The sequence below is a fragment of the Ailuropoda melanoleuca genome, chromosome 5 (assembly GCF_002007445.2).
Source record: "Ailuropoda melanoleuca isolate Jingjing chromosome 5, ASM200744v2, whole genome shotgun sequence".
Taxonomy (NCBI): domain Eukaryota; kingdom Metazoa; phylum Chordata; class Mammalia; order Carnivora; family Ursidae; genus Ailuropoda; species Ailuropoda melanoleuca.
The window spans coordinates 129,405,440-129,418,868 of NC_048222.1; the positions used below are offsets into that span (position 1 = coordinate 129,405,440).

At 39.0% G+C, this 13,429-nt stretch overlaps 1 protein-coding gene across 3 annotated transcripts in view; it reads left to right on the forward strand.

Annotated features, from left to right (window-relative positions):
- TRPC3 (transient receptor potential cation channel subfamily C member 3) overlaps positions 1 to 13,429 on the forward strand; it is a 73,456-nt gene that overhangs the window by 35,781 nt on the left and 24,246 nt on the right. For all 3 annotated transcript variants that reach the window (XM_034661662.1, XM_034661663.1, XM_034661664.1), the window contains exons 4-8: positions 1,063 to 1,227; positions 4,005 to 4,221; positions 6,658 to 6,891; positions 8,907 to 9,171; positions 12,640 to 12,835. In XM_034661662.1, coding sequence (XP_034517553.1) covers positions 1,063 to 1,227; positions 4,005 to 4,221; positions 6,658 to 6,891; positions 8,907 to 9,171; positions 12,640 to 12,835 — 1,077 coding nt within the window. The remainder of the gene's footprint in view (positions 1 to 1,062; positions 1,228 to 4,004; positions 4,222 to 6,657; positions 6,892 to 8,906; positions 9,172 to 12,639; positions 12,836 to 13,429) is intronic.

A 13,429-nucleotide genomic window follows, 5' to 3' on the forward strand; every position in this document is an offset into this window, starting at 1 on the left:
GGTTCATTGTTATTTTTTTATTCTTTTTTTTAGAAGATAGTGATACCTTGAATTTTGTATTGCTAAACACACTTTTAAAAAATATTTTGGTACTCATAATTGATTTGTGAATGACCCTGAATAATTTCCAAGCTTGGGCAAAGTGCACCTGGTCATTCAAAGACAGGCATGTCTCGTCACAAATGGGCACCTGTTGATGTAGGGGCCTTTTCACATGAGCCTGACTACAAATACATTCTGCTACCTGAATAAGGTCAGACCTTTAATGAAATCCCAGGCCCTCTGAATAGATGCTGGCAGATGACTTAGCAAAACCAGATGGCAAAATAAAATGGCAAGGCTGAAATAAGCATAATTTGCTCAGTTTTTCCTGGTTAGAAGTGTAGTTACAAAAGAACTGTTGGAGATACATATTTGTGGTTTTTGACCTGAGAGAGAGGAAGCAACACACATAGGACGGATTACTGAAATAGGATGGAAGGGACATTTGATGCCAGGTCCTGGAGGCAGTGCAAGTTTGGACCGAGCATAATTCTTGCCGGTTCATTGGCTTTTTGCAGATCTTTGCAGATTTGCTGTGGAAGTACATACGAATACATAGGGCACATCGTGTATATATTTTTCATACATGTAGCATTTTAGGAATTGCTTACGAAACTTGACACATTTTTCTCTTAGCTGTAGTCTACAATAAACCAAATGACTATTCTTTTCCATTTTGAACCAAATGCAAGTAAACTGGCAGACAGCAGGCTGGGACACATTTCCACAAAGGAAAGCATATGTCACCCAGATTCTGGAGAGGAATCGGTGAATTGCAGAGAATTTCAATCAGAAAGAACTGTAATTAAGGACAACATCGATTTTACCCTTTTGTTGCCACTTTAATTCTAATTCTGAAGCAATTTTGGGAAATGGAGGGAAGGCAAAGGAAAATATTACCAGAACCTTCTGGTGCCTATATTCCAGAAAAGTGTGCATTAATATCTTTAGGGTGCACGTGCATTCAGTAGTTGAAGTGTCCCTAATGGCACAGTCACCTACGTCTCTTTCTGCCAACAGTTTGTGGCTCACCCGAACTGCCAGCAGCAGCTCTTGACAATCTGGTATGAGAACCTCTCGGGTCTGCGGGAACAGACCATAGCTATCAAGTGCCTGGTTGTGCTGGTTGTGGCCTTGGGCCTTCCGTTCCTCGCCATCGGCTACTGGATCGCACCGTGTAGCAGGGTACGTGTTTTTCTTCATCCATTTCCTCTGTGGTTGGTGTGCCATGTACTTTGGGGATGAAAAAAGAAAAAAGTCCCTACTTGAGGTTTTTATCAGTTTTACCCTGAATGGTAATTAACTCAGGAACACAAATTCTGCTTTTTAATGACTGTGTCCATTCAAATAAGGGATGAAAAAGGATCTGGTACTAGTGCAGTAGTTCACATTTGAAGGTATATAATACTTATTAGGCTTTTAAGATAAAATCTCCATGGTAGTCAGGAGGAAATGCTGACTGAGTGAGGTAGCACTTTTGCTGATTCCACTGACAGCTTAATAAACTGTTGGCCTGTGTTAGGAGAACAGCCCTACTGCAGTGGTACCAAGAAACAGTTAAGCTGAGAATTGGAAGAGCAACTCATTGGAACCTGTCAAGAGATCTGAGGCTGAATGTATTAAGTACTGTCACGAACAGTGGGGTTAATTTAAAGAATTCAAGAAAGTGCATGCCAGGCTCCCCCAGCCCTTTGTTCTTTCAGAAGATTCTAAAGAAGGCAGAATTTGGGTTTGGGGGCTTTGGAATCCTTAGATTGTTTATCTATTTAGTTTTGCTTGAATGGTTTTGTTTGCTACAGTCATCCCTCTCTCAACTTGCCAGTATAGACTCAATTTAATTGTGCCTAAGAGATCCTCTGAACAAGACATGGGAAGGAATACTAGTCATGTTAACAGAATCCGTATGAGGTTAATAAAGGGCACCGCCAGGGAGAAGAAGCCGTTGTGAGATCCTTTAATCCTGTTTTTATATTCCAAAATCTGATTTTGTTTAAATCAGAGGCAGGTTCAGGAAAAATGAGTCAAGGCCACTTACAAACGATCCTGGAAATCTGTCATTTCCTTGGCTCAGTCGTCTTTCTGGCAGAGTTTGAGTCCCGTTCTGCAGGCCCCATACACACGTGAGAACATTCATCCATCTCACTTCATTGTGGAGCTGCCTGTGCAACTTAAGGCAGAAAGTTTGTCATTCTCATCAGTTTCAATGACTCAACTAAGTTCCTTTATTATGTATCATGAGAAAGTACCTTACGATTCCTCAAATATATAAACCCTGAAGACTGAAGTCTGTAAATGATGAGAGAGCATGCATTAAAGCAAAAATCACTTCCCGTGCAAATGACTTCCCTTTCTGAGGGAAATGACTGGGAAAGTTCAGATTTCTAAGTGTTCATCTTTGGGGACAGCTTAATCAGTTAAAACATTGAAGTCCACTCCTTTTTCTTCTCCACTTATAAAAGTGCAGCTCTAATAATAATAATAATAATAATAGTAATCGTGTGGTGACCTCTCTGTCCAGCGGAGAGGGTTAAAGGAGGGAATGGAGTCATTTCTGGAGCCCACATTTATACCTGCCATATACCAGCTAGCCTGTGGCAAAAAGACAGCGTAGCAAGAGTTCTCCACATATATGCCATCTTAATGACTGTGCCACCCAGGCGCCCCCTATATGCCATCTTTAAGATAGGCATGCTGCTCTATTTTCATGTTATTTAAAGTTTTAAAAGATTGGCGTTGATGAGAAACAGACTTGGCAACTCCCAAGAAATCACTGTGTGCTATGGACGAGCTCCCCCAAATGTGCCCTTTGCAGCTGCAGAACAGCACAGCGATGTGTAAATGTGTTGTTTATTTTTCTATGTCTAGTATGGAAAATGTGACATTTGTCTGTCTGCATTCATGTTCAACTCCAGAAATGCTTAACATTCTTTGGTTATTTGTTGACATCAAATTAAGGTTCCGGACATACAAAACATTTGTTTGAAGTTGCAGTGTCTTAAATGTGAACCTTGGTACTTTTTAAGGTCACAGACTGAGTTTGAAAGTTGGTTCTGAGTATGTAGGCTGGAGAACTTATTTGATAAATCTACCAAATGTACCTAATTCTTGGGCTACAGAAGCCCTTGGGACAGGCAGAATTGTTTTTCATTTCTACTAGAACATGGGGCTTTTAAGGACATTATATCACATGGGATTTTAAAGGAGTTACCTTAAAATAATTAGGCACTGAACTTTAGAAATGCTTTTGTACTATTTATATGATTTTCCAAACTCAGGGCTGACTTAATTAAGTTAACCTACTTAGAGGTTTTAGTTATTATATATCTCCTTGTTCTTATTGAGGTAATAACACATAAAATATTTACTTGACTCTAATATCTTCTGCCTTTTTTTATGGCATACAAAGTGCCACTTGATTGCAGAATATTTAGAAGTGAGAACGAAAATTTATTTCTGTAGTAGTAAGGTTTTTAATCTTCAAAGGCCTTATTAGGTACTGCAAACACATCATAACACTTCAATTATAAATGAATGAGTCTCCAAACTCATAACATTTCAATTATAAAGCAATAAAGAATGCACACTACAGATTTGGAGTTTCTTTTCCTAGACTCTTAAAACCTAGATGTTGATTGCGTAGTCTTTCATGTAAAAATAAAAATAACCAGCATATGCCTTGTACTTTTCAGAAATGTATCTGTGGATGTGGTTGACCCTAAGACAAATTGGATATTTAGAAACAATGAAGTTTGAAGACTTCTTAAATTGTTCTTGGAGGAAGCATCCCCTAAAAGGAGTAGTTTTCATAATGTATAGATCTTCGCAAACAGAAGCAGAATTTTGAAAGTCTTCTCAATTTCATCTATTTTCTTTAATCTTGTATAGTCATTTTCAACAGCGGAAGCCAAGTTTTCCAAAGTAAAAGTTTCTTCTTCTTTGTTTGTTTTTTTGTTGTCCTACAGCTGGGGAAAATTCTGCGAAGCCCTTTTATGAAGTTTGTGGCACATGCTGCTTCTTTCATCATCTTCCTGGGCCTGCTTGTGTTCAATGCCTCAGACAGATTCGAAGGCATCACCACGTTGCCCAATATCACTGTTATTGACTATCCCAAGCAGATCTTCAGGGTGAAAACCACCCAGTTCACGTGGACTGAGATGCTAATTATGGTCTGGGTTCTTGGTGAGCTTTCTATTTTAAATATTCTAATTTCTACCAAAAAATAGTGTCTACATAATGATTGCCTTTTTTCTTTAAAATGTTATTGTGCATTATATGGTGACAACATCATTGTAAGATAAGCAGAAGGGCAAAATAATTGAATAATTTGGCAGCTTAATAATACTGAAAGGTATCCCTTAACACGAAAAAAAGTTTTTATGAGTAACAGGAGCCTAATTATAAATATACCATGTTTCTAACTTCAATTATTGAGTAAATGTAAATTTTAAAAAATGACTCACTGTGATGATCAAATATTTAATTGAAATACTTATGAAATAACCCAGTAGCCATTAACTGATGATTGAAGAACATTTTTTGCTTTCATTTCAGAGGTTTTCTAGGAGAGTTTCCATTTTCAGAATGCTTGTTTTTTCACATTATAATAGTCCACTTTTTTGCTTTTGTAAGATTTTTATTAGCAAAGTGTAGTTGACATGCAATGTTATATTAGTTTCAGGTGTATGACATTGTGATTTGACAATTCTATATATTACTCAGGGCTCCCCACGATAAGTGTAGTCTCCATACAATGTTATTACAATATTATTGACTGTATTCCCTGTGCTGTGCTATTTATTTCCATGACTTATTTATCTTATTAACTACAAGTTTGTATACCTCTTATTGTCCTTTTTTCCACCTATCCCCCCACTGACCTCCCCTCTAGCAGCCACCACTTTTTCTCTGTATTGAAGATTCTGTTGTTCATTTGTTTTGATTTTTAGATTCCACATGGAAGTGAAATCATATGGTGTTTCTCTTTCTCTGACTTCTTTCACTTAGTATATACCCTCTCAGTCCACCCATGTCATCACAAACCTGAGATCTCATTCATTTTTATGGCTGAGTAATATTTCAGTGTGTATATCTCATATCTTTATCCATCCATCAACCATGGACACTTAAGTTGCTTTCGTATCTTGGCTCACAAGAGCCCATTTTGAATAACTGTGTTAAAGTAAAAATTTTAAGCAATGAAAAAAGTTGCTCTGGCCGATGTCAAAGAGGATGCAGCCTATGTTCTCCTTTATGATTTTGATGGATTCCTGTCTCACATCGAGGTCTTTCATCATTTGGAGTTTATCTTTGTGTATGGTGTGAGAGAGTGGTCAAGTTTCATTCTTTTGCATATAGCTGTCCAATTTTCAGCACCATTTATTGAAGAGACTGTCTTTTTTCCACTGGATGTTTTTTCCTGCTTTGTCAAAGATTAGTTGCCCAAAGAGCCGAGGGTCCATAAATAGGAAGATCAGTAGGAGAAGGAAGGAAAGAATGAAGGGGGGGGTAAACAGAAGGGGGGGATGAACCATGAGAGACTATGGACTCTGGGAAACAAACTGAGGGCTTCAGAGGGGAGGAGGGTGGGTGATTGGGATAGGCTGGTGATGGGTATTAAGGAGGGCACGTATTGCATGGTGCACTGGGTGTTATATGCAAATAATGAATCATGGAACATTGCATCAAAAACTGGGGATGTACTGTATGGTGACTAATATAACAAAATAAAAATTATAAAAAAAAAATTTTAAGCAATGAGAGAAAAAAAAAAATGGAGGTAGGAGCTAGTTTGTCTATCGATCACTGATCCAGAGTCACTTTTATCTATTTTCTCTGTTTCACCCAGAGTGTTTTTGGTATCTTCTCAGTTTCTGAATTAATAGGTTGGTTATTCCCCTCAACCTGAGTCAAATAACTATTTTATGAATTTTATTTTGAGCTATGACATTTTTAAAAATTCCACAATATCTTCGCCTTACATAGGACAAGTTGTTAAAATGGACTATTTTGCCCTTTTCTCCCAGAATGGCATTTTCTGTTTTCAGTTTCTTCACAGTGTCCTAGGGCCCCTGCTTAAGGGTTCCTTCTTTTTCCAGTGATATTCCTCACCTCCCTGGCATGAAACTAGAAAGAGGAGAGAAGGTAGGGTAATGATGTAAGTGTCCCTGCATGATTGGGACATTGATCTTGTTAAAAGTCTCCAGTAAGTTTTATTTCACCAATAATTACTATGGTGTGTAACTGTTCGGATTCACAAAGATGAATTTTCTCCTCTCCTCTAAAAGTCTCACAGGGCAAAATCATTTGACTTGAAGAGTCTTCTTTGCTTATTTCCCCTCCCTCTTTTCTGCCCACCCTTCTGCATAAATAGCCCCATTTCTGGTGCCAAACGTAGAACTATGTTTCTCCAAGTTCTAATTCTGACTTAGTTGAAGAGTTTTCCTCCATTTAACTCTTCCCAGGGTGTCAGGGAGCTGAACAGTAGTTGGTGCTTTGTGGTGCCTAGTATGGTGCTTTATCTATGGAGCGTTTTCTAGATGAGGACTGATGGTGGACAATATCACAGCTTCTCCGTCTAAGCTGTAAGACGTAATCTGTACCTTCCGTGTGTGACAGGAATGATGTGGTCGGAGTGTAAGGAGCTCTGGCTGGAAGGACCTAGGGAATATATTTTGCAGTTGTGGAATGTGCTGGACTTTGGGATGCTGTCCATCTTCATTGCTGCTTTCACGGCCAGATTCCTAGCTTTCCTTCAGGCAACAAAAGCACAACAGTATGTGGACAGTTATGTCCAAGAGAGTGACCTCAGTGAAGTTACACTTCCACCGGAGATCCAGTATTTCACTTATGGTGAGTTATTAACTGCAGGGTCCTCTTATGTGTCGGAGAAAGTACTGAAACCACATTTTGGAAGGAAATGTCCATGTGTTTAATGTGAGCTGTGTGTTGAATGTGTATGAACAGAAGAGAGAGCATGAGCTTTGGAACTATACAAAATTGGATTCCTGTCAAGGCTATGACTCTCTCTTGCTGTGTGTGACTTTGTTCAAGTCAATTTACTTCTCTGTGCTGCAGTTTTCAAATCTGTAAAAAAAAAAGATGTTGCAAGGTGGGAGAAAATTATCTTTAAGCCTAACAACATAATTACTCTTATATATTCTTAGGGTATGAAACAGTCTTAGTTAGGGGGAAAAGAGCTTGATAAACTGATCAAGGTGGAAGATGAGTCCCTGAGAGCATGGTTCGGAGGAGACGAATGAATAAAATGTGCTGCACAGCAGTGCAGAGTAGACAAAAACTCAGCAGAGGCAGGAAGTAGGAGCTAAAGTGAGAATGTAAGCTTGGGAGAACAGGCAGAAATACAGGGGCGGATGACCTGTTCCTCAACATGAGGTGGCAGGGAATTCATGCCTAACTTCTCTGAATCACGAAGAGCAGTGAGGCCCCAGCCGACAACCATGTGCAAGGATATTGACTCCTTCCTTGCCCAGCACAAACCAGTGGTAAGCAATGTGAGCCTCCCCCTTGAGGCCAGACTGGGGAGGTGCGATTAGCAAATTTTCATGTAGTTGTACAATCTTAAATCTGGAAAGGACTTGAGAAATGCATTGCCTACCCCTCATTTTAATGATAAGGAAACTCAGGCACAGAGTTCAAACGTGTTCTGATGGTGAAGAATAATTCTTTGTAAGTGTAATTAAGGCTTACATTGTGAGAAGTACAAGTGGCATGTTAACATTGAAGAAGCAGCTCCAAAATATTTCACACATTGTGAAATTTAAACACATTTTCTCTTATTGTCAGCTAGCAAAGAGTTTTATGTGCCAAGGAGACCAGATCAAATGAGTAAATGATTACCAATAATAATTAAAGAAATAGCTTAAATTGTATTTTTGTGTAATATCGATCCTATTTCAATAACCTATTTATTTAAATTTATTATGACTGTCCTCTAGAGGAAAAATTTGTGAGTTCAGGATTTACTTCTTAGTGTGTGTATGATTTTAATCAAGTATTTAGCCTTTTTAAGTCTTGGTTTCTGCATCTCTAAGGAGTGGATAATAATAACATCAACTCCATAGAGTTATAGGAAATCACTGTGTCTCGTACACATTAAACACTCAATAAATGTTGATTTTTATTATTGCAAATGTCTACAATATATCCATTCTTCTGGGAGTGACTCAGTTTGCACAAAATTAGCCACGTAGTATTTCACTGACCTTCCAGGGAAATGAGTATCTAGTAGTCTGCTGTGAACTTACTAAGTGGCCTTGAAAGGGGTGGGGTCCTCATTTAGAATCTATATCTCAAATTTTTGCACCTCAGTAGCATTTAACATTTTCAGGGAACAAGTTATATTGCTCAGATACCACACTGGCAGCACCACTGTGATTCAGTTGACATTCTTCTCACAATACGACATTTTACTTGCACGAACTGTTAGGTGAACTAATTTCCCCCATGAAATGTGGAAGAGAAGTTTTGTGCCAACTGAGCCTGTGGGGTGACAGAATAGCTGGTCAATAAATCTAGTAACTGAGGGGACAGATTAGTCAAATCGGTTGTTTTGTCATTCTGGACACAGTCTGTGTATGGTGAAGGGTTTTCACCTCTTTATCTTTTGTGCTTGATTCTGTTTCTACTCAATGTGAAGCAGGCTTAGTATCTTTATAACAGTGTTTCCTCCTCTAAAAGATTCCACGTGAGTGTGGAATTCATAGGTTTCTGGTTTAACATGAAAACAGTGCCTGGACAGTTAATTAAATCTAGAGTAGTTTCAACTGATATAAAGGTATTTATTTTGCATAGCTAGCAATGAATAGAAAGTTCCATTTCTAATCCCTCTCTCTTTCTTTTTCTAGCCAGAGATAAATGGCTCCCTTCTGACCCTCAGATCATATCTGAAGGTCTCTATGCTATAGCTGTCGTGCTCAGCTTCTCTCGGATTGCGTATATCCTTCCTGCAAATGAGAGCTTTGGCCCCTTGCAGATCTCTCTTGGAAGGACGGTGAAGGACATTTTCAAGTTCATGGTCCTCTTTATTATGGTGTTTCTTGCCTTTATGATTGGCATGTTCATACTGTATTCTTACTACCTTGGAGCTAAAGTAAATGCTGCTTTTACCACGTAAGTAAAACATCTTATAATAAAGTGTGATGAAGAGAATTTCTAACAAACCTAGATGAAGCAAAAACACAAAAAATTCAGAAATCATAATAAAGATGTTTTTAGGGGGAAAAAATCCATTGAAAACGATGCTTATGTGTGATTACATTGCTCCAAAGCTTTGTTTCTTTGAGCTTAGAAAGTGTTTGACCATGGAACAGAATCAGAATTTGGAAAAATCTTAGACAAAACTGACTATTTTAAGAGAATTGGGCAGCAAATTTTTAATACTGGATGTCTCTTATATTATGTATGACATTAAATTTAGTTTCATCATTTTGTAGCCATTACTATTCAAAAAAGAAGCATTGGCTTTTATTTTAATGTATCATTAATCAGCACAGGAGTTGAGTAAGAAGAAATTAGAGCTAAATATTGTACAGCTCCGTGTAACACTAAAACCACTTCCTTCCTGTGGCCACACTGGTTTCTGCAGGGAGACTCACCTTGCCTGGGAAGTCTTCCTTGATTAAACTTCCTTAATCATTGTCCCTTGAAGTTCCCTCAGCATGGAGACATCCAGTTGTGAGATCCTCTCACTCACTGGTGTTTAGTTCGTCGGGACGTGAGCCCTCTCTTTGTACTGCAGTCATTCCAGGTAGGGAGATCTTAAGCCCTCCCTGCCTTCCTGTGTACCCTGTCATGCCACGACTGGAAAGAAACTAGACCTTAGTAAGTTCCCTGTAGACTAAAATAGAATATTAAGCCCTTTCAGGCATCTAAATAGTTTTGAATTTTTTTTCAAATAGTCATATAGAGCAAGTCCTAGGGGTAAAAGAGAACTGAAACTCATTTTATTGTAACGAAAAAAAATTCTGTTTGAACCCACTCACGGGAAGAGACAGAGAGATCCTACACACAGTGCCACCCCTTTGAACTCTGTGAGAACTCACTTTATACAACACATTGCCTTCCCTGTTTTGTGTGAGGATGTGGCAACTTGATATGGTGAAAAGAATACAGGCTGGAAAATCAGGCAGGCCTGGATGTGGATGAAGTCCCTCTGCTGGTTTCTGGTCAAGTTACTCAACAGTCCTCGGTGTTAGTTTCCTTCTTTTTAAAATAAACACAATAAGGTTGGAATCAGGTCGTTGTGAGGATTATAGAAGGTCAGTGATAGAAAGCCTCTTGCCTACAGTAAGAGCTCAGGAACTACCCATGTCCTCCCCTTTTCTGCTGTCTGCCTCTTCCCACACATGTAGATTCTCAGGAATCTGTATTCTTGCAGTTAGAGGCAGAAGGTCTGCAAAAGAGCAAGATGAAGGACTCAGAGAATTTGGGGATACTGTTACATTAATGGCGAGGAACGGAGAGGTTATAGTTTTTCTTCGTCTCCTGCTACCACCTATGGTGTAACATCACACAATGAAATGTTTTGTGATAGAGAGTAACTGTATAGAAATAGGAACCTTTCTCTTCAGCTTTCTTTCTTTTTTTTTTTAAAGATTTTATTTATTTATTCAACAGAGATAGAGACAGCCAGGGAGAGAGGGAACACAAGCAGGAAGAGTGGGAGAGGAAGAAGCAGGCTCATAGCGGAAGAGCCTGATGTGGGGCTCGATCCCGTAACGCCGGGAACGCCCTGAGCCGAAGGCAGACGCTTAACCGCTGTGCCACCCAGGTGCCCCTCTTCAGCTTTCTATCCTCAGGGTCTAGCATNAAGCAGGCTCATAGCGGAAGAGCCTGATGTGGGGCTCGATCCCGTAACGCCGGGATCACGCCCTGAGCCGAAGGCAGACGATTAACCGCTGTGCCACCCAGGTGCCCCTCTTCAGCTTTCTATCCTCAGGGTCTAGCATACTTTCTAGAACATAATAGGTGTTCCATCAATATTTGCTGAACGATGGAAGGAGTACACAAACTAGTACTAAAACCTGCAAATCTACAGAATTGTTATTTAGAATCTGTTACAAAAAAATTTTTTTTANAGAACATAATAGGTGTTCCATCAATATTTGCTGAACGATGGAAGGAGTACACAAACTAGTACTAAAACCTGCGAATCTACAGAATTGTTATTTAGAATCTGTTACAAAAAAATTTTTTTTAAAAAAAGCACTGTTCCCATAAATGTTTCTTTGGAAAAAGGTCTGACTTCTGAACCTTCTGCGTAATGGAATTCTACATGTGTAATTGTTTAATTTAAGGATTACTTTTGTGGTTCACAAAGCAGTGAATACAGCCTGGTTATATGCCAAAACCAGGCAAATTCAGTTGGCAACGTTCACTGAAGGGATAAAACTAGGTAATTAGTCTGGTAAGGGCCTAAGTGTTCATCGCTGTGATGGAACACTAGTTATATAAATTAAGTAAGTTATACAAATTAAAGGAAAAAAACAGGAATCTTTCAATCTGTTGCCTCCTTTTCATTTCCAGTTAAGTAATAACTTCAGGTAGGTAATATATTCTCATGGCAAAAAATTCATAATGTGGTGTCTACAGTCAAAAGCATGTCCCCTCCTTCACCACTGGATCCCAGTTTCTTATTTCTCCGTAGTTCACAGAGGCAATGGTTTCTTTTGGATACTTTCAGAGATATTTTATACGTAAACAAGAATATAAGTATTCATAACCCCCTTTTTTTTAGTCAAATGGTAGACTATTTTACTCTTGTTATATCTTATTTTTTTACGTAATAGATCTCAGACATCATTTTATTTTTTTTAAGATTTTATTATTTGACAGAGACACAGTCAGAGAGGGAACACAAGCAGAGGGAGAGGGAGAAGCAGGCTTCCTGCTGAGCAGGGAGCCCGACGCAGGCTCGATCCCAGGACCCTGGGATCATGACCTGAGCTGAAGGCAGACGCTTAACGACTGAGCCACCCAGGCGCCCCACAGACATCATTATATATAAACATGTAGATAGATCTGTCTCATTTCCCAGTGGCCGCATACCGTCTGTCATACAGATGTCAGAATTATTTACCCACTCCCCTATTGATGGGTATTTAGGTGGTTTTCGTTCTTCCCTGCTGCCATGGTGCAGGGAATTTGTCTGTACACACTTTTTTTTGAAGTGAGTATATAATTTTAATTCTGGCCTTGTTCTACTCCAGAAAACCTGATTTAGATATCTAAACCACCTACAAAACCAAACCCCCGATTTCCATTCTTCTAGGAGAAAGGAATGGGTATTGTGCCATGATGTCACCTTTCCTCTGCTGAGTTCAGAGAATTCTCACTTGGTGATAACTTCCAGAAAAGCTGGGCATTGGTGTTATTTAATCACAGACTCCTGAAAACCTGAGAGAATGATTTGTATTAAATACTATGATGAAATAATTATACTCTTGGGGTTTGTTATGATGATATTTAATGATGGCGTTTTACCTCTGTACAGAATTCAGACCCTAATTTGTTTCTCTTTTGACTTTTTCATACTGAAAACTCTTAATTTATTTACTGTGTACCTTATTCTTTCAACAGTGTAGAAGAAAGTTTCAAGACTTTGTTTTGGTCGATATTTGGGTTGTCTGAAGTCACTTCCGTTGTGCTCAAATACGATCACAAATTCATAGAGAATATTGGATACGTTCTTTATGGAATATACAATGTAACTATGGTGGTCGTTTTACTCAACATGTTAATTGCTATGATTAATAGCTCATATCAAGAAATTGAGGTAAACCTGCTTTCTATCCATGATGTCTATTCTTATCATCCCATTCTAATAGTACACTACATCTGTTTCTGTGCCTTATGGTGGATTTCCAGCTCATCTATGTAAAGGGGCTTGCTTATACCCAAGCAGAGGGAGCCAGGACCTTTCCCTGCATTTTCCTCCTGGGTAAATAGGCCCAGGGCCTCCAGTGTCTTCTAGGAGCACAGCAGGGGTCCCCCTGAATTTATCATCACTCTGCCTCCCCTCAAATTACGTTTCAAAACTTTGAAATTAGGGGCTAGCTATAGTGAAATTATTCTCTCCTAGGTTAGCCAACCAACCATCGGAAAGATCCCAGTAGGGGAATTACTAGATGTCTGGCGAACACTGATGATGTTCTGTATCCAGTCAGAATTTCTGGTGTTCTAGAAGTCACTCAAGTACTTGTTTTGGATTGGGCTTGGTTTGGTACCTTCCTTCATCATTGTTATGTATGTTTTCCTATGTCCTCCAGGTTAGTGTTCAGTATCTTGTTAGCGCTTTGCTGTTTGTTAAATGCACTGAGTCTTGTGTGTGTTTTAGAAACACATAAAATGATTTTTCAGAGTGGAAGTT